General features: G+C 56.3%; 1 protein-coding gene and 1 non-coding gene across 10 annotated transcripts; both read left to right on the top strand.

Annotated features, from left to right (window-relative positions):
* Positions 1-5,592: 5,592 nt before the first annotated feature.
* LOC123582111 lies at positions 5,593-22,659 on the top strand. 9 transcript variants are annotated; one of them, XM_045448342.1, is made up of 13 exons: positions 5,599-6,003; positions 7,724-8,033; positions 10,139-10,700; positions 11,184-11,304; positions 13,236-13,328; positions 14,236-14,336; positions 16,079-16,171; positions 16,514-16,646; positions 18,174-18,287; positions 18,553-18,708; positions 19,141-19,265; positions 19,838-19,932; positions 21,992-22,659. In XM_045448342.1, exons 2-12 carry the CDS (start codon positions 7,805-7,807, stop codon positions 19,911-19,913), a joined length of 1,803 nt encoding a protein of 600 aa, XP_045304298.1. In that variant the 5' UTR covers positions 5,599-6,003; positions 7,724-7,804; the 3' UTR covers positions 19,914-19,932; positions 21,992-22,659. The 9 variants fall into 9 exon arrangements, 5 of the variants coding, with proteins under 5 accessions (XP_045304301.1, XP_045304300.1, XP_045304298.1 ...); XM_045448341.1 differs by having other exon boundaries at positions 5,600-6,003; positions 11,181-11,304; XR_006704206.1 differs by lacking the exon at positions 19,141-19,265 and having other exon boundaries at positions 5,598-6,003; positions 11,181-11,304.
* On the top strand, positions 6,552-6,658 carry LOC123584543. The gene has a single exon (XR_006705508.1). It is a non-coding gene; the product is annotated as a U6 spliceosomal RNA (small nuclear RNA).
* Positions 22,660-23,511: the final 852 nt, after the last annotated feature.

The raw sequence follows: 23,511 nt of genomic DNA, 5'->3' as shown, positions 1-23,511 counted from the left end.
TTTTTTTTCGTGGAACTATGATTGCTCACGGGGCAGAGGCGGACACCGCTGGTCAGGCCCACTGCTCCAGAGAGGGGGCTAAGCCTGGGGAGTCGCCCAGCCCCAGAGGCAGAAGGGCTTGAGGGGCTCCGGCCCGGCCCCCACTCCAGCAGGAGAGGTGCTGTGGGAAGGCACACACCTTGAGAGGGGCCTCGGAGACTCTTTGATCCGCATGTTCATTCATTCATTCATTCATTCAGCCAGTCTCTGCTGAACCCTGAATGCACGAGGCCCTGCCGGGCGCCAGGACTCAGGGGCCAACCCAGGCCCGGTCTCACGCAGCTGACGAGTCTTTGGGAAGAAGGACGCTGAACGGGTAGAGGTAGAGGTCAGGGGCCACGAGGCACACATCTGGCTCTTGCGCTCTTGTCTTGGGGGCCTCCTGGAGGAGGAGGGGGAGAGTGAGGGAAGGGGGCGGGCAGGAGCTGTGTGGCTGCAGCGCCGAGGGGGGCAGGTAGGCAGGGAGGTGGGGTGGGCCAAAAGGTCTTCAAGACTTCAGTCCTCTAATAAATGTGACTGAGTCCTTGGGCGACAGGAAGCTGGCTGAGTAGGGGTGCGTTGACCAGATCTGCATTTGAATACCAAGATCAGCCCTGGAAGGGAGCAGGAGAGAGCCTGCCTGCTGTCACGGATCTGCAGTTAGGACGCTTGGATGGGGCAGTGGCAGGAACGGAGGCAAGCAAGCAGATTTCATACGCTTTGGGAGAGAGGATTTTTTTAAGTTGTATTTATTTATTTTGAGAGATGGGTGGGGGGGGGGAGGGAGAGAATGAGCCGGGGAGGGGCAGAGAGAGAGAGAGAGAGAGAGAGAGAGAGAGAGAGAATCTCAAGCAGACTGCACTGACAGCTTGGAGCCTGATGCAGGACTTGAACTCATCAACCATTAGATCAAGACCTGAGCAGAAATCAAGAGTCGGATGCTTAACCGACTGAGCCACCCAGGTGCCCCGGGAGGGAGGATTTTGTATCAAGGGGTGTGATTAGCAGCACTGGGGGCTGGCCGGCAGGGTATCTCTGTCCAGAGTCAGATGGGAGTGTGTTTCTGTCTTTGACGACACCCTCATCTCTAGGATTCCCTTCAGCACGTGTTTCATCCTCTAGTGAAGTCTTTTCTATCCGGAAACCTTTATTCTGTGGGTCAGGGAGCCAGTGTAGAATTTGCTGCTTACTAAAAATATTTGTTTCAGCTGTATAATCAGTAGCTGGTAAATATTCAAGGGTGTGTTTGGGATTCCACTGGGCTTATTGTAAAGTGGATTCAAGAGAAAATTCCACTTATTTCCTCACAGAAGGGAACGGTTGAGTAGGCTGTGGTCCGTCCTTGGAGGGCTAAAGAGGATGTACCCACGAAAAGGAATGGGGACTCCCCCTGTAGATGACCACAAGCAGCCTTTAGGATGCACTGTTTTGGTTGGCAGAGTAATAACGGTCAAGGTGTAAAGATATTCTCGCCCTAATTCTTGGGACGTGAATGTGCGACATGGAGAAAGGGACGGTGCAGGTGTGATTAAGGGTGTCCAGTGGCATCATGAGTCCTTCAAGGTGGACAGCCTTCCCCACCTGTGGTCGGAGGGAGAGAGGTGATGACAGGTTAGGGATGCGATCCTTCCGGCCTTGAAGACAGAGGAAGGTGGGCCGCGAGCAGGCCGCCAAGGTGACCTCTAAAAGCTGTGTGTGCGCTGCCCTTGGCTCTTTTCCTTGAGTTGTGCGTCTCGAGATGAGCCTCATCGCCGTCAGTGGCTGTGGGAGTTCCAACTGGTCTGACTGCCGTAGACAGTTTATTCGGCTGCTTCCCTCCAGGCGCGTTCCAGCCTGTACGTGGCTTCAGCTTTTATAAAGGCACTGAGGTCCGGATTGTGGAGGGAATCTGGATCTGTCAGGACATTGAAGTTTTCGCAGTGGAATTGCTAGGGCTGAGGGTACGTGCATTTAAAACCTTCATGGGTCTGGCACATCCCCCTCGCCCCCCTGCATGGGAACCACGCGTGGACGGCGGGGTTCTAAGCTCCACCATCTGGTGCTAGAAAAGGAGGGGCGCATCGTTCCGATCTATCTGGTGAAGCTAGTTGGTAAAGGGAGAGAACAGGCCCCGGAGGGTTAGGGGGAAGCCCTGAGGCTCGTGGGGACGGCGCCCAGCTGGAGTTTTTGCAGTGGCTGCCGCACTCTGTCCTGCGTTCCCCTGAGCTGTGGCCACGCCGGTGGGGTTCTGAGCAGCTGGCTCAGGCTGGGGCTTTCCTGGGACCCCTTCAGGGGTGGTGCCCAGCAGCGTGGAGGCGAGGGGACGTTTAGAGAAAGCCTGCCTCTCCCTCCCGGGGGTGCCAGTGTGAGCTGGGGTCCAGCAGGGGCCTGTGTAACCTGCCAGGCGGCCCTTGAACTAGAGAAGAGGGAGGGGACATTCCACTCGAGTGGGCAGCTGTGCTGGGACCCTGGGTAGTCTCGTAAGAGGCTGGAAACCCCATGGAGAGGGCGTTTGTTGCCTCACATGAACTCATCTACTAGGAAGTGATTTGAGGGGGTGGGGGAGACAAAGGGAACTTCCAAATGGTTTCTGAGAAACTCCAGAAAAACAGGAAAAGCAAAACAGAAAGTGAAACTTGGGGATTCGCCGAGATTTCTCTCCAGCCTGGCAGACCCACCTTCTGTCCCCGGGAGGCTCCTAAGCTGGGAGTTGGTCAGTTTACAGGAGCAAGGCATCTCATACAGGGACGGTGGCTCCTCTCGGTGGCCTTAAGCCTGACTGAGGGGGTTTTGTCCTCTGTCCACGCCCCCTGCCCCTCTGCGCACCCCTTCTCCTGTAGCCTCGTCAAGGCCACCAGTTCTTCTGTGTCACCTGGACGTGTGACTCATGAGGCTCTACGGCTTTCGAGGTTCCTGGTCTGTGCTGCTGGTGGGGGAGTCCCCAGAACCGAGGTGTGCCTCATGCCCAAGCTTCCACACCTGGGCAGGATGCTGAGGTCTGGCCGCCCAAGCCCACTAGAGACCGTCCTGTTCTGATTGCTGATCGTGTTCATCTCGGACTCTTAGAGAACTGGGGGCAGGGTGCCAGGGTTCCAGGGCAGCCTCCCTGCGGCCGCTGAAGTTTGGCCCCTTTCATCCAAACGCCTTGCGAGGGCTCCGCTCCAGGCAGGTGACCTGGGGGGACACATTGTACGGACTTCCCTTCAGGCTGTGGGAGTATCTTTCTGGTTCTGGATTCTGGATACAGCATGCTTCATATTCAGAGCCCAAAAGTCTTTGCATCAGGAAAAAAAGGATTCTCTGGGAGCACCGCCCCCCCCCCCCCCCCCCCCCCCCGCCTCCAGCATTTCTAGGAGGAGAAGCTCTGGAGTTGCCTGTGGGGCTGGCTCCCCCGTTCTAGCACCTTCCAGCTGCAGGGCCTCAGGCCATCTCCTTGTCTCACTGCATATCTATAAAGTAGCACCTGCCTCATAGGAACCCCCCCCCCCCCCCGCCGGCACCGGACAGGGGCCCTGTTTTGCAACACGTGGGGAGGGGGATATTGTGGTGTGTGTTTAGGGCAATGCCAACATCTCTGCACGCTCGCTGTGTTCTGTGAGCTCTGTGTCCCTTAGTTAAGTGTGGATATGCGTGTGTTTCCGTCTCTGTAAGCAGGAAGTAGGAACACAGGGAATGGCAAATGAGCCAGATGGTCCTCGGAAACCAAGGCGCTGCCCTAGAAATGGAGGACTGTTCTAGAATGTTGAATTGAGTCCCTAAGGACAAGGCTCGTGGGAGTGTGCTGTGGAACCGGGTTCGGAGAAACACGGGACCCGTCCGACTGGGTGGGGGAGGGGATTTGAAGGGGCGAGGGCGATCGTGTCGCAGGGAAGAAAGAATTCTTCTCTACCTCGGGGATGTCCCAGCTGGACTCAAGACTAAGCTGACATGAGATGGGTCAACGGGACAAAAAACCCAAAGTTTTGTTCGGTGTGCACGGAGGCCTAGTATAAAACTGAGACCTAAGGAAGAGACCCAGACGGGTCTCTTTTAGACTTCCTGTACTTTTAGACAGAGAGGCACTACATTTTGAGAAATTAGCAGGATAAAGAAAACAGGTGTTTGGGAGATTTGTTTATTTGTTTGTTTATTTAAATTTACATCCATCCAAGTTAGCATATAGTGTAACGATGACTTCAGGAGTAGATTCCAGTGATCCAACCCCTACATATAACACCCCGTGCTCAACCCCACAAGGGTTCTCCTCAATGCCCCTTGTCCATTTAGCCCATGCCCCCAGCTACCTCCCCTCCAGCAACCCTCAGTTCTCTATATTTAAGAGTCTCTTCTGTTTTGCCCCCCTCCCTGTTTTTATATTCTTTTTGCTTCCCTTCCCTTATGTTCATCTGTTCTGTGTCTTAAAGTCCTCATATGAGTGAACTCATATGATATTTGTCTTTCTCTGATTAATTTCGCTTAGCATCATACCCTCTAGTTCCATCCACATAGTTACAAATGGCAAGATTTCGTTCTTTTTGATTGCCGAATAATACTCCATTGTGTCTATATACCATATCTTCTTTATCCATCTATTGATGGACATGCGGGCTCTTTCCAGACTTTGGCTATTGTCGACAGGGCTGCTGTAAACATGGGGGTGCGTGTGTCCCTTCGAAACAGCACACCTGCATCCCGTGGATAAATGCCTAGTAGTGCCATTGCTGGGTCGTAGGGTAGATCTATTTGTAATTTTTTTGAGGGACCTCCGCTCTGTTTTCCAGTGTGGCTGCCCCAGTTTGCATGCTCACCAGTGGTGTGAAAGGGTCCCTCTTTCAGTGTCTGGGAGCTTTGACTAGTAAAGAATTCTAAGTGGAATTTGGACCGAGGTACGAGATTAGTAGAACATAACATGGTTGTCGATACGGCCTTCTTGGCTCTAGATTTTCTGTCTCTGGTGATAAGGGTGTTGTTTTGCTTCTCAGTACCGACGGGACACGTTTCATGTGGGAGGTTTACATCCTGCTTTCTGGGGACAGGGGAGGGTCGGGTCTCAGTGACCTTATACCGGAAGCTTCCCAAGCAGCTTCAATGTAAAATAATCAACACGCCATTTTGGCGGCCTGCCCTTGGCCACTAGAGCGTGGAGATGCTGAGTGCTTTGGGAAGTCACCCCGTGAAGCCGAGGAGAGAGGGGAGGCTGTTCCCAAGGGGGTGTGCTGTAGGCAGAATAGCGCCCCCCAGCGATGCCCGCCTGATGGCTCCCCCTTCCACCGCAAAGGGGGAGCTAAGGATGCGACAGAAATAAGGTTGCTGAGGAGCTGACCTCACAGAGGAGCCCACCCTTGCCTGTCTAGTGGCCTGATGCCATCCCAGGGTCCCTACCAGGGGGAGAGTGAGGCAGAGCTGAGACCAGATGCGAGCCAGCCACTGCTGGATCTGCAGACTGGAGGAAAGGCCTGTGAACCTCAGAGCGCGGGCAGCATCAGGAGGGTGGCAAAGCAGGAAATAGGCTCCCTCCCAGGGCTGCGGGAGGAAGGAACACACCCCAGAGACGCCCAGCCAGATCTCTGACCTCTGGAACAGCAGCAAAGAAAACTTGCAACTTGCATGGTTTAGGTCACTGAGCTGGTGGTAATTTGTTACAGTAGCAACAGGAAACTCCCATGGGATACATGGGGTCCAGGTCGGGGACTCTGAATGTATCCTCGGAGCTCTCTGGCTAGTGGTTAAAGCTGCCATCTGGGTTGCTGCAGACCCAAGTTTCCATGTTGGATGCAGGAGACAGAGCTGGCCTGTCAAATCAGGGCACGGGGGAGGGGACGCTGTTTGGTAACCACCACCGGAAAGCAGGTTCTCCCCCACGGAGAAAGACAGCACTGGATCCCTACCTCACACCACACTGGACAGAAGCCGCTCCAGGGTTTGGGCGATGCCGCTGGCGGCAGTGTCCCCGTGAAGCCTCCTGGGAGGCGAGCGGTGGCTTCTCGAGGATGCCACCCACCTACTCGGGCAGTGAGCACGTCCAAGGTACGTGAGGCTTTCGGAACCACAGCGGTGATACTTCCTCTGTCGGTGAAAAAGAAATCAGAGCTACAGACTGAGAGCAGGGACTTGAACAGACATGTGCACACGTGTGTCCAGAACACCATCATTCGCAGTAGCCAAAAGCCACCCCAGGGTCCACGGACAGATACGTGGACAAACAAAGTGGGTCTATCCATACGATGGAGCATTATTCTGACACCTGCTACGTCAAGGATGAAACTTGAGGACATTAGGCTAGTCACAGAGGGATAAACACTGCATGGTTCCACCTATGTGAGGTCCCTAGAGTGGTCAGAATCACAGCAGGTAGGGTGGTCTCCGGGAGCCGGGGCCGGGGGAACAGACATTCACGTTTAACGGGGGCAGTTTCCGTTTGGAATGACAAAAAAAGTCCTGGGGATGGATGGTGGTGATGTTTGCAGACCTTACTGGAAGGGTGTTGCTCAATACCCCTGACTTGTACACTTACAGATGGTTCGAATGGTAAAGTTTATGTTGTCTGTGCTTTGCTGTAATAATAATGAGAAAAAGAGCTCTCACTTCAGCTGCACATGCATTAAAATTGGAATGACACCGAGAAGATGAGCAGGGCCCCTGTGCAGGGATGACACAAATTTGGGAAGTGTCCCGTATTTTTAAAGCCTGTTTTAAATATACTTTTTTTCAACTTTATTTATTTTTGGGACAGAGAGAGACAGAGCATGAACGGGGGAGGGGCAGAGAGAGAGGGAGACACAGAATCGGAAACAGGCTCCAGGCTCCGAGCCATCCGCCCAGAGCCCGACGCGGGGCTCGAACTCACGGACCGCGAGATCGTGACCTGGCTGAAGTCGGACGCTTAACCGACTGCGCCACCCAGGCGCCCCCAAAGCCTGTTTAAAAAAAAAAAAATAGCTATGAGTAATTTCTTTGTTAATGACAGACTTTTTTTTCAAGTTTATTTATTTATTTAGAGAGAGAGAGAGAGAGAGAGAACACAAGTGGGGGAGGGGCAGAGAGAGAGAGAGAGAGGGAGAGAGAGAATCCCAAGCGGGCTCACACTGTCAGCACAGACCCTGAAGCGGGGCTTGAACTCACAGTGAAATCATGACCTGAACCGGAACCAAGGGTCCGATGTTCAACCGACTGAGCCGCCCAGGCGCCCCAAATGACAGACTTTTAAAAAAATCTGAACAAGTGGGCGCCTGGGCGGCTCAGTCGGTTAAGCGTCCGACTCTTGATCTCGGCTCGGGTCACGATCTCGCAGTTTGTGGGTTCGAGCCCCACGTCGGGCTCTGTGCCGACAGCATGGAGCTTGCTGGGGATTCTCTGTCTCCCTCTCTCTCTGCCTCTCCCCCACTTGCTCGCGCGCTCTCTCTCAAAATAAATAACTAAACATTCAAAAACCCAAACAAGAGTTTATTCTCACTTTTCGACAGCAACGGTGGGGGGGGAGTGTGGTGGTGGTGGTGATGGGGGTCCACTGTGACCACAGGCTTCACGTGCTCTGCCCAACTTCCCGGCCTTTGCTCCGACCTGGGGTTGGCTCAAGATGTCAGGGAAACATTCCTGGCCTAAACAGTGAGACTATCACCTCCATCTTCGCCCTGGGCAGTGAGATTTGGGGACTACTCAAAAGCATTAACAGCCGTATTTTTAAACACGAGAGGAAATTTCTCTGGCAGTCACTCACTTCCTCCTATTTCTTTTGTTTGGCAGAGAGAGAGAGTAACACGACCCGTGACTCAGAGGCTGTGCCAGGTGTCGGTGGGGCCAAGCCGCTGCCAGGCACAAGAGCAGTGGGATGGATCTAGTCCCCAGGAAGGTCTTCTGGGGCAGGAGGAAATCCAGGCTCGGAGGGGAAGAAGCTGGGAGCGAGTGTGGACAAATCCTGCTCGCTGAGCCTCAGGGGCACCCGAGACGACAGCGCAGAGGCCATCCTTTGAACCTAAGGAGGATTACCGGGTTTCTGAAAGGACTGCACACAAACAAAGGGCCCCGGAGTGTCATTCCTCTGGACGAAACCTCCCAAGGTATGCGCGTCGTCTTCGCATCTTTGTACTGTTTCCCCATCTTTTGCTCGCTCACTCGGCCTTTCTTTCAATATGTACGGCGTGCCACCCTCCTGGGTGTCACTCGGAGGGCCTGGAGGGCCCCACGAGGGGAGGGGGGCCGGCTTGCTCACCATCACCCCCCGCCACACGACAGCCGTCACGGGGCCGGGCTGCTAAGCGCACGGGGGCTTTGACGCGTGCTGGGGAGTGAGAGAAGCCCCAGAACAGAGCGAACCGAACCGGCCCGGCCCGACCCCACCAATATTCTTGCTAAGAAATAGCGACGCAGTCGAGACCTCAGGACGTTGTAAGGGCAGGTCTTCTGTTTTTGGGGGGGGGGTGGTGGGGGGGCGGATCGTGGCCCCCTGCCCAGAAAAGAGCCAGGTTGGTGTGGGATAAATCGGAATCCCATGTTGGAGGGAGAGGGGCAAGTATATTCCAGGCTAGTGCTGTCTGAGGAGATCGAGTGTGAGCCGGGCGGTGATTTCAAGTTCTCAGGGGTCACAGGAAGCATTGAAAAAGAAACGGGTGAAATTAACTTTAGTAATATCTTCTCTTCAGCCCAATAGAGCTGAGGTAGTATTTCCACATGTTTCAACGTTCAATCGGTATTAAAATTAAGGTATGCTACATTCTTTTTCTTCCCCCCTGCTAAGTCTTGGAAATCTGGTGTGTGTTTTACGCTGACAGCACAGCTCAGGTTTGACGTTTTCGGTGCTCAGTAACCACGGGTGGCTCGGGGCTGCCGTGCTGGATGGCACAGCTCTGGAAGGAAGGGGAATGATGTCCAGGTAGCCCCTGCACCTGGTGACAGCACAGAGATTCCAGGGGTCACGGTTCCTATTTCCACATCTAATCTAATTAATTACTGTCCACAGGGAGCCATCTATGAGAAGTAGACAGGGAATCTCCACCTTCAGAATAGTTCAGGGCTGTCAAAGGCTGTCCTGCTTGGGGCAAAAGAATTTCCATCCCACATTCCACTCCTCCTCAACTCTTCCTATTGTTGTAAGTTCAGCTGCTTTCACTGAGACGCCCAACAAACAGTGGCTTAAGATAAAGCAAGATAAAACGTGCTTCTCTCATGGAAGATTTGGGTAGGTGGTCCAGGGCTCCTCCGTGATCAGGGACCCAGACCCCTCCATTGGACCCCTCCACCATCCTCCACATGGGGTTCCTGTCTCGTGGCCCAAGACGGCTGCCCAGCTCCTGGCATCACACGTTCATTTTGCTATGAGAAAGGAAGAATAGGAAATGGGGGGAGGGGCATGCGTTCGCCCTTGACGACAGGAAGGCATTCTGCGCCCCAACTTGAAATATACCTGCCTTCTCGTTCTGAAGTTTCCAGGGAGAATTTGAAGTTCAAAACTGCCCCTCCAAGTTGAAGTCCATAAGAACCAGTGTCCAAGTGTTCGAGTGCTTTGGACAGCCCTGTCTCCCAATTCCTCTCTCCCATCTGAGTCTCATCAGAGCCTGCCTCCTGCAGCTACAAGCTGCGGTGTCTTGCTGAGGCTCCTCTGGGACCCAAGGCGGAATTCTTCCCTTCGCATCCCTCCCTCTGGGAACCTGTCCCAAATGCACATTCCAACCTGGGCTTCAGTGAGCCCTCCACGTGGTCCTGATGGGCATTCCTTTGACACTATTTCCTACCACCTCTGTTGGACCCCCCTGTCCGTGCCTCTGGTCGGGAAAGCGCCTTTGCTGCCTCAATGTCGGGTTAACAATGCACCGCTGGTGAAAACGCAGACCGTGCATCGCCCTGGGCGCTTAGAGGCTCATGGGAAGGAACTGCTCGTGTTAAGCTTTCCTGCTGCAAGGGGGACGCGGTGGAAAGCCTACCAGTCTTCTGTGACCCTCGTACAAACTCGTGCCCTGCTGATCCTGACTGGCCGCAAGGAGCCCCGTCCCCCAAGGCTCTTCGAGCCACTGCCTCATCTTCGTGCGTGGTTCCCCTGACACCAGCTCAGCCCACACCCACCCTACTCTGGGGAAGAATCCTGGGCGGGCGCCCCTCCCCCTCCCCGGTTTCCCCCATTCTTCCGAGTCCCTCCGCTGAGCCATCCTTTTGGGTTCTTTTCTTCCAGGCTTCCAACAGTTGGTGCAGGAGGGGAAGTTTCTGGAAGCCTACCTGAGCGTCTCCACGTCAGCATGGGAAGGGCAGGACTGCGGCCCCCAGTACCAGGCTCTGGCCCAGAGCATGTGGCAGGTGGTCCAGCGGGCTCTGGAGGGTGTCAGGCTCGGCCAGGAGCTGGAGCTGAAGCTCCAGGCAGTGCTGGACACTGTGGAGTACGCGCAGGACAAGCCCCCGAGCCCGGAGGCCGGTACCCTCGAGGATGGCAGCGTCGCCACCTGGGGCAGTCAGCTGGAGAGGCTGCTGAGAAATGACGCTGAGGCCCGAGTGCCCACCTGGGACCCCAGGGACCAGCTGGGCCCTTTCCTGGAGAAGCTAGAGGAGGCTGTGACACAGGGCCTGGGGTCGCGGAGGGCGAGCCAGCTGGGGGCCCGCCTCTGGACGATCTACAGCACCTGCTTCCAGGAGGTCCTCCTCAGCCGCCTCTTGGAGCTCAAGCAGTCCTGCGGCGCCAGCTGGAACAGCTGCTGCGTGCTGTATGCCTGGGGCAGGACGACCTTGTTTGGGCAGCTGGGGTGAGTCCTCCCGGAGGAGCTTGGGGTCCTGGGTGAGGGCCCCCAGGCCGGGGCTGCGGTCGACACAGAGCCTTTCGAGGGGCCACCTGGGCGGGGCTGGTGGCCGGAGAAGGCAGATGCAGCCCCAGCCTTGGGGACACATGCGTGTCAGTGTGCTTGTCGTGTATATGTGCCGGTGCGTTAGTATGTTAGGGTGTGTTTTTGTGTGTGTGTGTGTGGGGGGGGGCTCACGGTCCACACTTGTGTGTGACCAGAGACTGGTCTACGCCAACAGAGCCTCTGGCTCTGGTTTCTCAACCCCAGCTGCCCTCTCTAGTCACTGGGCCTTGTGCAGGGGCGAGGGGCGGGCAGCACAGGCTGGGGAGGGGGCGAGGACCGGCCTGGAGTCCACTGCCCTTTGCGCTGAGCTGTCCTCCACAGCCCAGTCCCTCCCCCAACCCCAGCTCAGCTCTGTGCCCCTCGTGGTTCCTTCCAACCCAGCAGGGAGACACTTCCGAATGCACCTTCCACCTCCCAGAAGCCCACGGCCGGGTACCTCTTGGACTCCATGATGTTTGTGACCTGGATGTCCCAAATGCAGAAGAAGCTGGTGGGGCTGATCCAGGTAAATGGGTCCAGGAGTCTCTACCACCCAGAGGTCTCCTTGTCCCACATCTGGCTGGGGGACAACAGGAAAGGGGATGGGCCGGGGCGGGCCCCGGATGGTGGGCTGGAGCCAGAGCCCCAGTCCACTCCTAGGGCTGCAGGGGTGATGCCGTGCCGATTCTGGCCCTTGAGCACTGTCACGTGGGAAGTAACCACGTGCCGTGGGTCTGAGGTGTGAGGTGTATCTCGGGCCCAGAGAGAGAGCGCCAGACCAGAGGTCACCGTCCTGACCAGTGAGTGCAGTCTGGCCACTCCCACACCGGTGGCTCCAGAGCAGGGCCGGCGAGCCTCGGGTGGAAAGCCAGCTGCCCCAAGGTGGGTGCATACGGTTAATCCTTGGCAGACGGAGAGGACTTAAGGGGACATCGCAATTTCCTACTATGGTCTTTTTTTGTGTGTTAATGTTTATTCATTTGTGAGAGAGAGTGTAGGTGGGGGAGGTGCAGAGAAAGGAGACAGAGGATCTAAGAGGGCTCTGTGCTAACAGCAGAGAGCCTGATGCGGGGCTCGAACTCACAAACCTTGAGATCATGACCTGAGCTGAAGTCAGACGTGCAACCAACTGAGCCGCCCAGGCGCCCCTATGATCGCTTTTAACAGACGTGATCTCCCATAACGGCATCCCTGGCCGTGGCACAGACACGTCTAGTGTCACGGGAACCGGCGGAAGAGATGTTTTGGGATGCAGGGACGCTTTCTGCCTATCTCAGCTAACAGACCGAGAAACTAAGCTTTACGACCATGAGGTAGAGAATCGGTATCGGCTTAACGGGAATTTTCCAGTAGCTGGTGTGTAAGTGCCCAGCCTTTTCCTCGCCGGCAAACTCAGGGCTCTGAGTTTTGAGGCCCCTTGTCCTTCACGGCTCTCCCCAAAACCGTGGCGTGGCAGTTTGGGCCGGATCAGGGAAGACGGGGCTTCTCACTCCTCGCTGTTCCACGCTCCAGCCGTCAAGGGCTGCGCTGCAGTGTCCGGTGGGCAATTCAGACAGGCAGCCAGAGCGCAAGCAACGGTGCCGCCTTCCGGGTCGTGGCGCGGCGATGTCCGCGAGAGGCGTGATGCCGGGCACCCGTGTCGGGTGAGGGCTAGCACCCGCCGTCAGTGGCGTCGGGCAGGCAGCCAGACATGAGCTTCTGGCAGGGCTAGGAGGGAAAAAGTACCGAGGGCTGAGTCGGTGGAGACAATCAGCTTCCGGGCTGCCCCTTTCCGCAGATAGGAAGGCCACGGCCCGCCAGGGGCCTCCAGATGGAGGTACCTGGGCTAGGAAGGAGACCCAAGTGGGAGTCTGGGCAGCCAACCTGAGGACGCCCCCCTCCCCCGCCCGCACTGTGTTGGCCGTGTGGCCAGCCGGGTGAGGAGGACAGCTTCCCCTGGGGGGACCTGCTAGGGACAGCCTCTGTCACTGCCTGGGGTCGGGCCTGAGAGGTCACACTCGGGTTTCTTCTGGCCAGGAGCTGGTCTCCAGGGCCCTGGGTCTTCCTGGTGCAACCCGGTCCCCAGTGGTCCGTGGTCCCTGTGTCCCCAGACTGTGTGTCTCTGGACCCTGGCGGCCCTCTCAGCTCTCAGCCCACACCCGCTGATGGGCTCTGCGGTCCGCGAGTGGGAGCTGCCCATCACCCCCAGGCAGATGAGCGGACGGGGATGGGAGCGATGGCCTGGCCAGGAACGAGGAGGAGGGTGTATCTAGACGCTGGCGCACAGAGGCCGGAGGCTGTGAAGGAGAGGGTTTACCCAGAACTGGGTCCCTCGGCGGTGGGCGGATTTCAGGCTGCTGGTCAAGGGGGGAGTTCCTGGGCGGGCTCTGGTTCTTACTGGCTCTCCTGTCCTCAGGTGGGGCGGAGCCCTGGAGAGAAGCCTGGGGATCAAAGTTGCTTTTACTGTTTTCTGGGCAGGAAAGGCTGGAGGAGACTCTAGAAAATGTCCTGATCTGCGATCAGAAAAAGTGGGCCTCGTTCTCCCACCCAACGTTCCTTGAAATCTTCCAGGTATTTGCCAGTCAGAGTCTTTCCAGCCCACCACGTGGGTCCCTGGCCCCTTCCTGAGCGCCCCGCCTGGTGTGTGTGTGTGTGTGGGGGGGTGCCTGGAAGGATGGGGTGCTGGGGGACGATGACTGACGGGTGGCCGGGCGCATGTGCAGCAAGGACGGTGTCAGTGACTGAGGGCGGCAGGCACAAGAGATGGGGTCCCAGTGCTGGGCTGCAGGGCGCATCTTCAGGAGACAGGCCTCCTCCTGGAATGTCTCAGCTCACGAGACTGCCCGGGGCCTCGGGTAGGATCTGCAGAGAGACCAGTGTCTGGGGATGCCTCCACGAGAGGGTCAAGCAGCCATGGGGGTGTGGGATGTTTGGCCTTGGAGGAGAGGCCACCCCGTGTGTGGGGAGGGGGAGGTTTTTTTGTTGTTGTTGTTTTTTTAAAGAGGATCTGTGCTGGGAGTTTCTGTTGCTTCTCTTGACTGCTCAGAGTTGGAGGGAGAAAACATGTTATGCACCCTCAAGGCCTTTATGCCAAGAAGCCCTGTTCAGAGTGTCAGGTGGGGAGCTGGCAGCTTCGTGGGGAGGGGGGTGGCGGCAGCCTCTGGGCCAGACAGGAGGAGCCTAGCCATGCGTGGGGATGAGGAGGTCGTTCAGGCTGTCTGACTGCAGGCTGATTGGAGGGTTCGAGGGAGAGAGGCCTGCAACACGGGTGGGGCCGGGAGGGGTAGTGAGGGCCTGGCGGGAGGCGTCTGCTCTGTGCCACCGGCAGCGGGCAGAGTGGCGGAGGGGTGTGGGCGCAGCTCCCGCGCGTCAGCCCTTCCTATAACAGAGTTGGGGGGGACACGGTCTCCCAGGGTCCGCCGGCTGTGTCATTGGTCCCTGGGTTCCCCCCTGAGAGGCCACTTGCTTTGACTGGCAGCTGCTGGAAGAAGCCATGATTGCAGCAAGACCCATTGGACCATCGGTCACTAGCCAAGTTCAAGCCATGGTTCTGGAAATATTTTCAAAGTTTCTGAACAGGTAAGTGAAGAGGTGGTCGCTGCCTAGAGAAGGAGGTACGGGTGTCCGGGTCCACGTAAGCCCAGTTAGAGTGCTAGCCGAGCCTCCGCCCGCGGGCCACCGGGTGCTTGGCCCGTTCCCGAAGCAGGGCAAGGGGTGGGCATTGGCTTTGGGTGCCCCCAGTCTGGCCTGCTCCACCTCCCGCCTGGCTCTGGAGGCAGCCCCTGTGTGACTGTGGAGACGTCCCATGGTGGCACCTTCTGACATGGCGTCTCCAGCCTCCCGTGGCTGTCAAGCTAGTTCCACGGAGGGACTACAGTTAACTTTTACTTAATTTTAGTTAATTGACCTTTAAACACCACCTGGGGCTGGGGCTCCCGTACTGGACAGCAGGACTGGGAGGAAGGGGGAGCCCAGCAGGGCGGTCATGAGCATGCAAAGTCGAATTCTGTCTTTATCTAAAACCTCATGTTTTGCTCATTCTGGATGTTTTGGATCGGTTTTGATTTTTTAAAATGTTTCATCAAAATATTATCTTGGGGCACCTGGGTGGCTCAGTCGGTGGAGTGTCTCACTCTTGATCTTGGCTCAGGTCATGATCTCATATTTCGTGGGATCGAGCCCCATGTTGGGCTCCGCACTGAGCCTGGAGCCTGCTTGGGATTCTCTCTCTCTCCTTCCCTCTCTCTCTCTCTGCCCCTCCCCCCCAATAAATAACTAATAAAAAATGATCTTGGTTACTAACCTTGGCCAGGGACCTGGAAGACTGCCCGTGTCCCCATTTCCTCTGCTTTTCACTGTCAGAGTCCTGAGCCACACACCCAGCTCTGTCCCGGGCTAAGGATTTGGGGGGGGGACTCTGCCTCTTTCCCGACGGGCTGGGGCTGGGCTCAGTGTTGCAGTGTCCTTGGGCCCCTGTGATTAAGAAGCATGCCTTGGGCACAGCGCGGTGTAGACCACATCACGAGGCCCCTTTCTCCGGAGACTTCAGAAGTGGCTGTGTTCACCTGGGCCAGGCTCCATAAAGGGTGGCTGTGAGGCAGGTTACTTAAGAGAGGCCAGGGATATGGATTGTTAGGTGAAATCAGCCAGGTTTGAAATGTTTAAGAAAATGTTGCTGGGCCGCCAGTTTGATCTGTGTTCTAGGGACTCAGACTCGTGAGGGCGCCCCTTCTGTCCTGCTGTTGGGGAGCAGGGGTGTGTGCTGTCCCGGAGCCTCCCCCCACTCTCTGCTTTGGAGCAGCTTCAGTGGCCCAGCCCGGGCGTGGGGTGCCGGCCTCCCCTTCTTGAGAGCACCCCCAGGCCTTAGCCGACGCTCCCAGGGCTTGGAGGGCAGGGCCTCGTCTGCCTGCCTTCCCCTTCACCCGCCGGGGAGGGAGGGCTTCTCAGATACAGCACTGACGCAGCTCCAAGTCCACGGGAAAAGCCACCCCCATCCTGTTCTCAAGCATCTGCCACCAGCGGTCCTCCAGGGCATTCGGTGAAAATGTCTTTAGGAAGCATCTGGCTGCCGGCTCTGGCACGGAGCCAGCCCAAGTAAACCCCGGCTGCCTTGTCAACATCTCGGTCCCTGCAACCCACGTTTGTGGTTCTGTGAACGAGGCGACCGTTAAAGCAGAGCAGGGACCCGGCCTGTGGGGCTGGGGCTGGTGGGCGGGGCCTGCGGCTGGTGGGCGGGACTGCGGCCGGTGGGCGGGGCCTGCGGCTGGTGGGAGGGCCCTGCGGCTGGTGGGAGGGGCTGCATCTCCCGCTTCGCACCGCAGGTACCAGGACAAGGCTGTCCACTTCCTGCAGCAGAATGCCACTGCCGGGGCCTTCCCCGAGGTGCACCTGCTGGGAAACTGCTGCATCCTCAGGTGCGTGGGGGCGTGACCCGGGTGTGGGCGGGGCCGGTGGGCCCCGGCAGGCTAGGCAGTGGACGATCCGGATTTGCTGTCCTTGGTGAAAAAAGTGGGGAGAGGAGTTTTCCACTGTACCTTTTGCATTTTAAGGCACGTGGATACAACAGTCTCTAAGTACAGAGAGAAAAAACAGTGGGATGGGATAGACAGCAACGGCAGCAGAAATGAGGGAGCATCAGCCTCCCATCTGTCCCAGGGTGCACAGAGGCGCAGGGGTGTGGCCGGGGTGCTGCAGCTTTGGGGCTGTGGCAGGGCTCTGGGCCAGGCCCCACGGACCCCCTTTGGTTACCCCAACAGGAAAACGTGGCAGGAGCTGAGTCAGGCATGCTTTCCACCTGCAGACCTGGTGACCGCGGTACAGGGTGCCATCCACGCCATTGAGGGCCACAGCCGGGACCACCTCCTGCTTAGAGTCAGAGCCCTGTGCCAGGTGATGCCATCCCCGCCCCAGCACTGGCGTGGGGTCTCTTCTCCTAGAAAACCTAGGCAGAAGGCGCCTGCCCGTGTCTCCCTGGACTTCTGCCCAGCCCAGCAGAGCCTTTGCTGGGGAGAGACATGGCAGCGATGACAGAATGGGCTAGAGATGTTCCTGGTCAGGCCCCCCCCCCCCCCCCCCCCCCCCCGCCTTCCCCAGCTTGCCTTCTCTGTCTGCAGCAGAGGGGCAGGGCCAGCTTCCTGTCTGACCTGAGGTAGGGGTCCTGTCCGATGAGTGGGCTTAGCTTAGCCTCCCTGCCACTTTATGAGGCCTGGCCCCCTCCTCATGGAGGGTACCTCCCTCTGTCCCCTCTGGCCAGACCTGCCTCTTCCTTTCTCCACCTGTGTGATTGCTCTCCTGCCAGGCCAGTTGAGGCCTGACATTGGCTCCCCTCTCCCCACCCTGGCTCTGACCGGGCTGCATTCCCAGGCAGGTGAAGTCCCTTCACTGTGTCCCAGAGCCTCTGTGCCTGCCCGGCTTTGTCTCCCCCTGAGCTGTGGCTGCCACACCAGAGGATGAGGTCCCTGAGGATGCCCAGAGGCTGACCCTGGAGCCGAAGCCCTGAGAGGGCGAGGTGACCTCCTAGGATGTGGAAACCACAGGAGGGAATTTTCCATTCAGATTAGGGGTTCAGGGCCCTGTCCTCATGGGGGCCTCCTGGGTGGAAGATCGGAGGTACTGGTGGTCGGTCTCCACTCCTGCAGTTCTAGCCAGTGGTTCATTTTCCCCCTGGGGACCGGCTCCTGAGACAACGGCCATTGGATTTTCTGCAGAGTTGAGCACCTGGCCGGCCCTGGGGAGGTCTGGTCCTCCCAGGGTGACCAGCAGCCTGTCCTGGCCTCTCCCTGAGCTGTGGCAGACATGGCTTCAATCCCAGCGTTCCGTTCTGCTCTGGCCCGATTGGAGCCCCGGGGTCTTTCTCCACACAGAGCTCCAGGCAGTCAGACCTCACGGACTGGACGTTGGCACCGTCTTTTACAGATGGTGCCGACGAGGCTGCGTCATGCAGACGGGGCGCCGGAGGGCTGGGGTGTAGCGGGGACGGGACTTGCTCAGGTACCCTGGTAACACCGAGGAGGCTGGCTTTGCCCCTCTGCCCATCCTCTGTGGCGTCCACTGAGAACTGAGCAGGCCCCAGTCCCGTGTCTTGGGAGTCTGATCTGGAGGGAAAGCATCATCGAGGTCTGGTGCTAGGCCAGTCCTGTGGGGACAAAGGGGAGAGACGCGGGGGGACTCAGGAGGGCTCCAGGGAAGAGCTCGGGTCAGGGGCTGCAGTCTGAATCTGGGGTGCTCTCAGAGATCGGCAGGAGGAGGGTAGACAGAGCTTTGGGACAGATAGTGGGTGAGCTTCTGGCCCAGGACTGTGCCCTCAGGGGGGCGAGGCGGGGGCCCAGAGGCTGGAGGAGACCGGCAAGGGTGGGAGGGAGCACGGCCGGCCTGGGCACCGCGGGCCCCCGTGACATCCGACCCTCCTGTCCTCAGAATCTGCTGAGGGGCCACTTCGGGAGGAAGGAGAGGGATCTGGTCAATGCCCTGCAGTCCCTGTGGCAGGGCCTGGAGGGCTGTCCCAGCCTGCACTCCACTCCCGTGTATGAGGTAGGAGGCCGATTTGGGGGGACTGACTTACTGGTGGTCACCCTGAGGAGCTGAAGCAGGCACCCCTAGAACCCGGCGGTTAGGGGTTCGATGTGGCTGGTGGTAGGGACAGGCCCTCCACAGACCCGCGCTGGAGGAGTTTGAGTAGCATCCGCCTCCCCGCCCCCCTCCCCCCCATCCCCGAGGGGGCACCGCTAAGGCCAGCCAGACCGTGTCCTGGGACAGCTTTCACTCGGGCCTCTCCATCTTGTCTTGTGGAGAGCAGAGCATCATGCAAAGTTTGCACACGGTGGTCTTTGGGGAGTACGTCCAGGCCTTGGCCACCCACCTCAGGATGCTGGCGCCCAGGAAGTGGGGGAGCCTGAGGATTCAGGTGGAGACGGACATCTGGAAGTTGGACAACATCTTCAGGAAGCACGGGGTGAGCCGTGGACCCCTCGGGTAGGCCAGGTGCTGGGAGGGGGTCGCTTTGTTTTCCCTTTCCGGTTCTTGTCTCTCCCGGCCCCCTGCCTGGGCCGGGTGTGCTGTCCTCGCCCAAACCACACTCAGACCTGCCGGCACTGGGCCTCGAGTCCCACACACAAGGCTGGGGCCACCTGCTTCCACGGCGACACTGTGAGATAGGGTTGGGATGTCGCAAGCCGGGGGAGGCAAGCCCTCCCAGGACAGGTGTGGGGAGCTCAGGAGGTAACTTTGGCGGGACCAGGCAGCTCTGACCAGCAGCGCCCACCCTGGGGCCTGAGGGGTAGACCTGGGCTCTGGGCCTGCAGGTGGGTAAGGGGAACGGATCCTCCGGAGAGACAGGAAGCCGGGAACACAGGGCCCATGCTCACGTGCCAGCTGCTCCCGGCAGGGTCCCGGCCTGGCCATCCCAGAGGAACCCATCCTGGGGATCTTCCAGCTCAGCGAGAACAAGGGCAGGGAGGCCGTGGATGATTGGCTGGCCTCCTTCAGGGACAGATTCCCAGGTTATCTGAGGTACGAAGGAGAATAAGGGGCTGGGGAGGGGGTTGGTAGAGAGGGGGACGGGGGAGCCTGCGGAGGTGGGGTGCTGCCAGGGGCCCCAGTGGGGGGCAAGGCCGCACCAAAGCATGGGCCCCTGGGTATGGAGGGTCAGCAGCTGCCAGAGACTGAGAACCCTAAGCTGGAGTCTCACAGCTCATTGACCCCTATTCCCAGATAGGGAAACTGAGGCCTGAGAGCAAGGGTCTGGGCAAGGACTTGCCCAGAGTCCCCAGCAAAACACGGCAGGCAGTGCAGGACCATCACTCACCTGGGGTCTTAAGGGAGGCTGGTCTCCCTGCCACCCTCAGAGTGCTCCCATCCTGACCCGTTCCTGGAGTTCCCAGGGCTCCCTGGTAGGTCGCCTAGGGGGTCCCCGGAGGGAAGGGCGGGTGGAGACTTGGGGAATGTGCTAGTGTCCCAGCCGCCCTGGAAGATACTGCTCTAGACTTCATTGGTGGGCACTCCTGGGTACGCGGACCCCGTGGTCACAGGTGCACAGACCCAGAGGCTCACAGGTGCACAGAAGCTCTCTCCTCACTCCCTAGCATGCAGGACCAGCCATGCAGCTCTGTGGACTCGGAGGTTGAGGTCAAGGGAAGATCCTGCTGCTGCTGCTGCTGATCCCCCAGCTCTGCACCAGGTGACTGAGGGTGCAAGTCTCCAGAGCATCCCTCCAGGGGAGGCGATAGGGCAGGGTCCAGCCCCGGGCAGGGTGGCCAGGGCCATGGCTCTGGAGATGTGGAGGGAACCAGGTCAAAGGGCACAGCCGGATCAAGGTCCAGTTGCCGTAGCAGATGTGGCAAGGCCAGCCTGGGTCCCGCGCCTTGTGCTCTCGAGCACGGTTCTCAGACGTCTTGATCTCAGGACCCCTTTACTCTGAACAGTCACTGAACTTAAGTGCCGTAGCTTACGTGGTTAAATCGAAGAGTTACCATATTAGAAATTAAAGCCAATAAATATTTAGTAATTCATCTACAATATTGGTTAAAATAGTAATTCACCAAAATGGAAAGTTAGTATTTATTAAATCACTAGAAACAAAGTAAATGACAATATATTATTTATATGTGAGTATATAGATTTGAAAATAAATTAACATTTATATAGAATAACACTAATTTAGGTATATGAATTTATTTAAAAAAATAAACCCATAACATGTGAACATTATGGCAAATAATGATTTTTAAATGGAGAAATTAAGTATTTTCTGCAATAATAACAACAAACTTAACAATATGGGTGTCATTGTTTTATATTTTTGCAAAATCTTTGTCTGGCTTACTAGGAGACAGGTAGATCCTCATTTATTGGCTGCTGTGTTCAATGTGTTGTGACATGTTTTGGCTGGAGTATATAAGGAAGGTCCAGCCTCTCATAGACCAGTTACCGTTGGGGAAAGAGAGGTTATTTTAATGCCTCTTTTAGGAAATTATGGCCAGTCTGCTTTGATATCACACCTTTCCTGGACAGGTGGTAGTTTATTAAAGATTAGGACGTAGATTCTGAAACCAGCTTGATGAATTTTATGAAATTTGCATGCTCTGTTGTAGTAAAACCCCTCGGTCTACTTTGCATTTTGAAATGGCTCTTCTACCCATATGTGATTTTGTAGCATAGAGTGTTTGTCACCTGGCAAACACAGGTTCACACAGTGATGTGGATCTAGATGTCAGCAGGTTTTATCAGACCTTGTCCGTAAAGCACCTTTGTTAACATAGCTATCAGTTTCATCAGGAAAGTCTATAGCTGTTGGGAATCCCAGGCTCACAGTGGAAGACACAAGTTTTCCAGAATCCCAATTTTTGCTCGAGAGCTCAAAATTGTATCATTGGCAACAAACACCATCAGTTGTTTATCTTAAAGTGGCCAGCTCACATCATTCATTTCCAAGAACATGCCATCAACAACTGAACAGTCTGTCCATGGGTCATTCTTTCAAGTAAAAGTGGTGTTCCATGAAACAAGTAGCTAGTTCAGCTTGTAACTCAAATGTCAATTGCACAAGTGCTTTTCTTCAGGGCGGCCATTGTCTTTCACTGTGCAATACAAGGGCCAGGTATGAACTGTGTATTTATTCATGTGGGATCTTAAAAATTTATGGATCACAAATTTTGTGTAAATCACAAATTGAGATTTAACAAGAGTAAGTATCAGCACTTTTTAAAGTGAAACTGGATTTTTTTTTTTTCCTGTGGGTACATGGTGGTGAAGGACACTAGTAGAATTTGGTGCCACTGCTTTGGTGTGGGCCAAGGTTCTAGCAACTTTATCCGCCATGGCTTTTGGGCCATTGGTGTAAATGTCCACTCAGCGAAAGGGGCATATGAAAAGTTTTGACCTCACAGGTCACCTGAAGGATCTCAGGTCCCTGGGATTCCACTGAATATATTTTGAGAACCACTGATCTAGCTGCACTGGGCTCTTCTCCTGCCCATGTGCCTGCTGTTGGTTGACTCACATGAAATTGTTGATATTTGGTCAGATTGTCTCTACATCTTTGTATGTTCTGTTCCACCTACCTGGAGTGTCCTTCCCATCTGTCGAAATTCTTCTCCTTTCAGGCCGCCAAGTCTGTTGCTCATTTTCTTTCCCAAGATGCACATCACAGTCTTCCTCTGGCCAAGAGCTGTCTTGTCTGTTCATTGGCAAGTGGCTTGATGGCAGAGGACCAACCACATTTGTCTTTGTCCCCCCAGGGTCTGGCAGAACCCTGACTGCCCTGAACAGAGGTGGAGGTGAGCAGTAGCTTCAGGGAACCTCGGGCTGTGGAAGTTGTGTGACTCCAGCAGCTACCTAAGGCAAAGGATCTGGGTGCCCCTGATCCCAGTGCCCGCCCAGTGGCCACTTCATAAATGACAGCCTGCTATTCAGGAGGAAGCCAATCCTTCCGAAGTCTGGACTCTTCTATCAGAAGGAATGCCTGGGGCATTTACCCTGGAACCCAGCCACCAAGCTATAAGGTAGGCCAGGCCTTGTGGGAGGCCACGTGCAGGTGTCCCAGCCAGCGACTCTACTGAGGACCCAGCCAGGGCTATGGACGTGAACCCCAGATGTTTGAGTGAGGAGAGCTTCAAGATTCCTGCAGCCCCAGCTGCCGTCTGATGTATTATCAGAATTAACTTGTGTCTGCACACGTGGACACTTGCCTGGTGTGGAGACCCCCACACCTGGTGTCAGAAGACCAGTCGCAGGAAATGTCTTGGGTGGACGTTCAGGTACCGCTGCCTCCGGGCTACGTGAATAAATCGCAGCCGACAGGCCTCTGGTTAACTCTAGAGGTGGAAGCAGTCATTTCTCTTTTTCCTTTTTTTTGTCCTCCTTGTCCTCATTCTCCTTTCTGGAAAATTAAAGAGTAGCTCCTGTACATCTGTGTTTGTGGTCTGTGACCTCGACCTTGCATAGGAATTTAAACACCGTGTTTAGCGGATCCCCTGGGCTCAGATAGGTAGTATTTTTATATATATTGTAAAAGAAATGTGCAGTTTGGGTCTGTAGTTCCTTGTTTTAAATTTTATTTATTTATTTTGAGAGAGAGAGAGCACGCACAAGCAGGGGAGGGGCAGAGAGAGAGAGAGAGAGAGAGAGAATCCCAAGCAGGCTCCATGCTGTCAGCAGGGAGCCCGATGTGGAGCTCAAACCCATGAACCCTGAGATCGTGATCTGTGGTGAAACCAGGAGTCAGATGCTTAAGCGACTGAGCCACCCAGGCGCCCCTGGGTCTGTATCTCCTTTTTGTCTCTAGATATATTGAAGAGTTTTCAATTAAAATTTCCCAGTGGAAGGGTCTTTTCATTTTTAAGACCTGGTTTCGTTGCATGATACCGTAGAATGCTGCCTATATGATTTCTATTTCTTGGGACTTACTCAGCCTGTAGCCCTGATCATCCCCGTCCTCGACCCCAGCAGGCCTTGTCCACAGGCCACAGCCTGGCCCCTCCCTGGGACGCTGCTCAGGTCAGTGTCCTTGCCCCAGGAGGACCCTCAGCTTGGTGGGGAGGCCCAAACAATCAGGAACATAGCCACCTCCCACTGCCTTTTTTCCAACCCTGGCCCATCCCGAGTCCTTTGAGTTCTCAGAGCCCCCCGCTCAGGTCCCGCAGGTCAAGGTGAGCCTGGGGAAGGGGGCTGTCCCTTCATGAGCTGGGGTGGGAAGTCTTTCTTCCTTTCTTTTGTCTCCTGGTCTCTAGACCAGCAGGATTTTGTGGTTGTGCACAGT

The sequence above is a fragment of the Leopardus geoffroyi genome, chromosome B3 (genome assembly GCF_018350155.1).
Source record: "Leopardus geoffroyi isolate Oge1 chromosome B3, O.geoffroyi_Oge1_pat1.0, whole genome shotgun sequence".
Lineage (NCBI taxonomy): Eukaryota > Metazoa > Chordata > Mammalia > Carnivora > Felidae > Leopardus > Leopardus geoffroyi.
The sequence above is the reverse complement of the archived record's forward strand: the minus strand, read 5'-3'. Positions and strand labels throughout refer to the sequence as shown.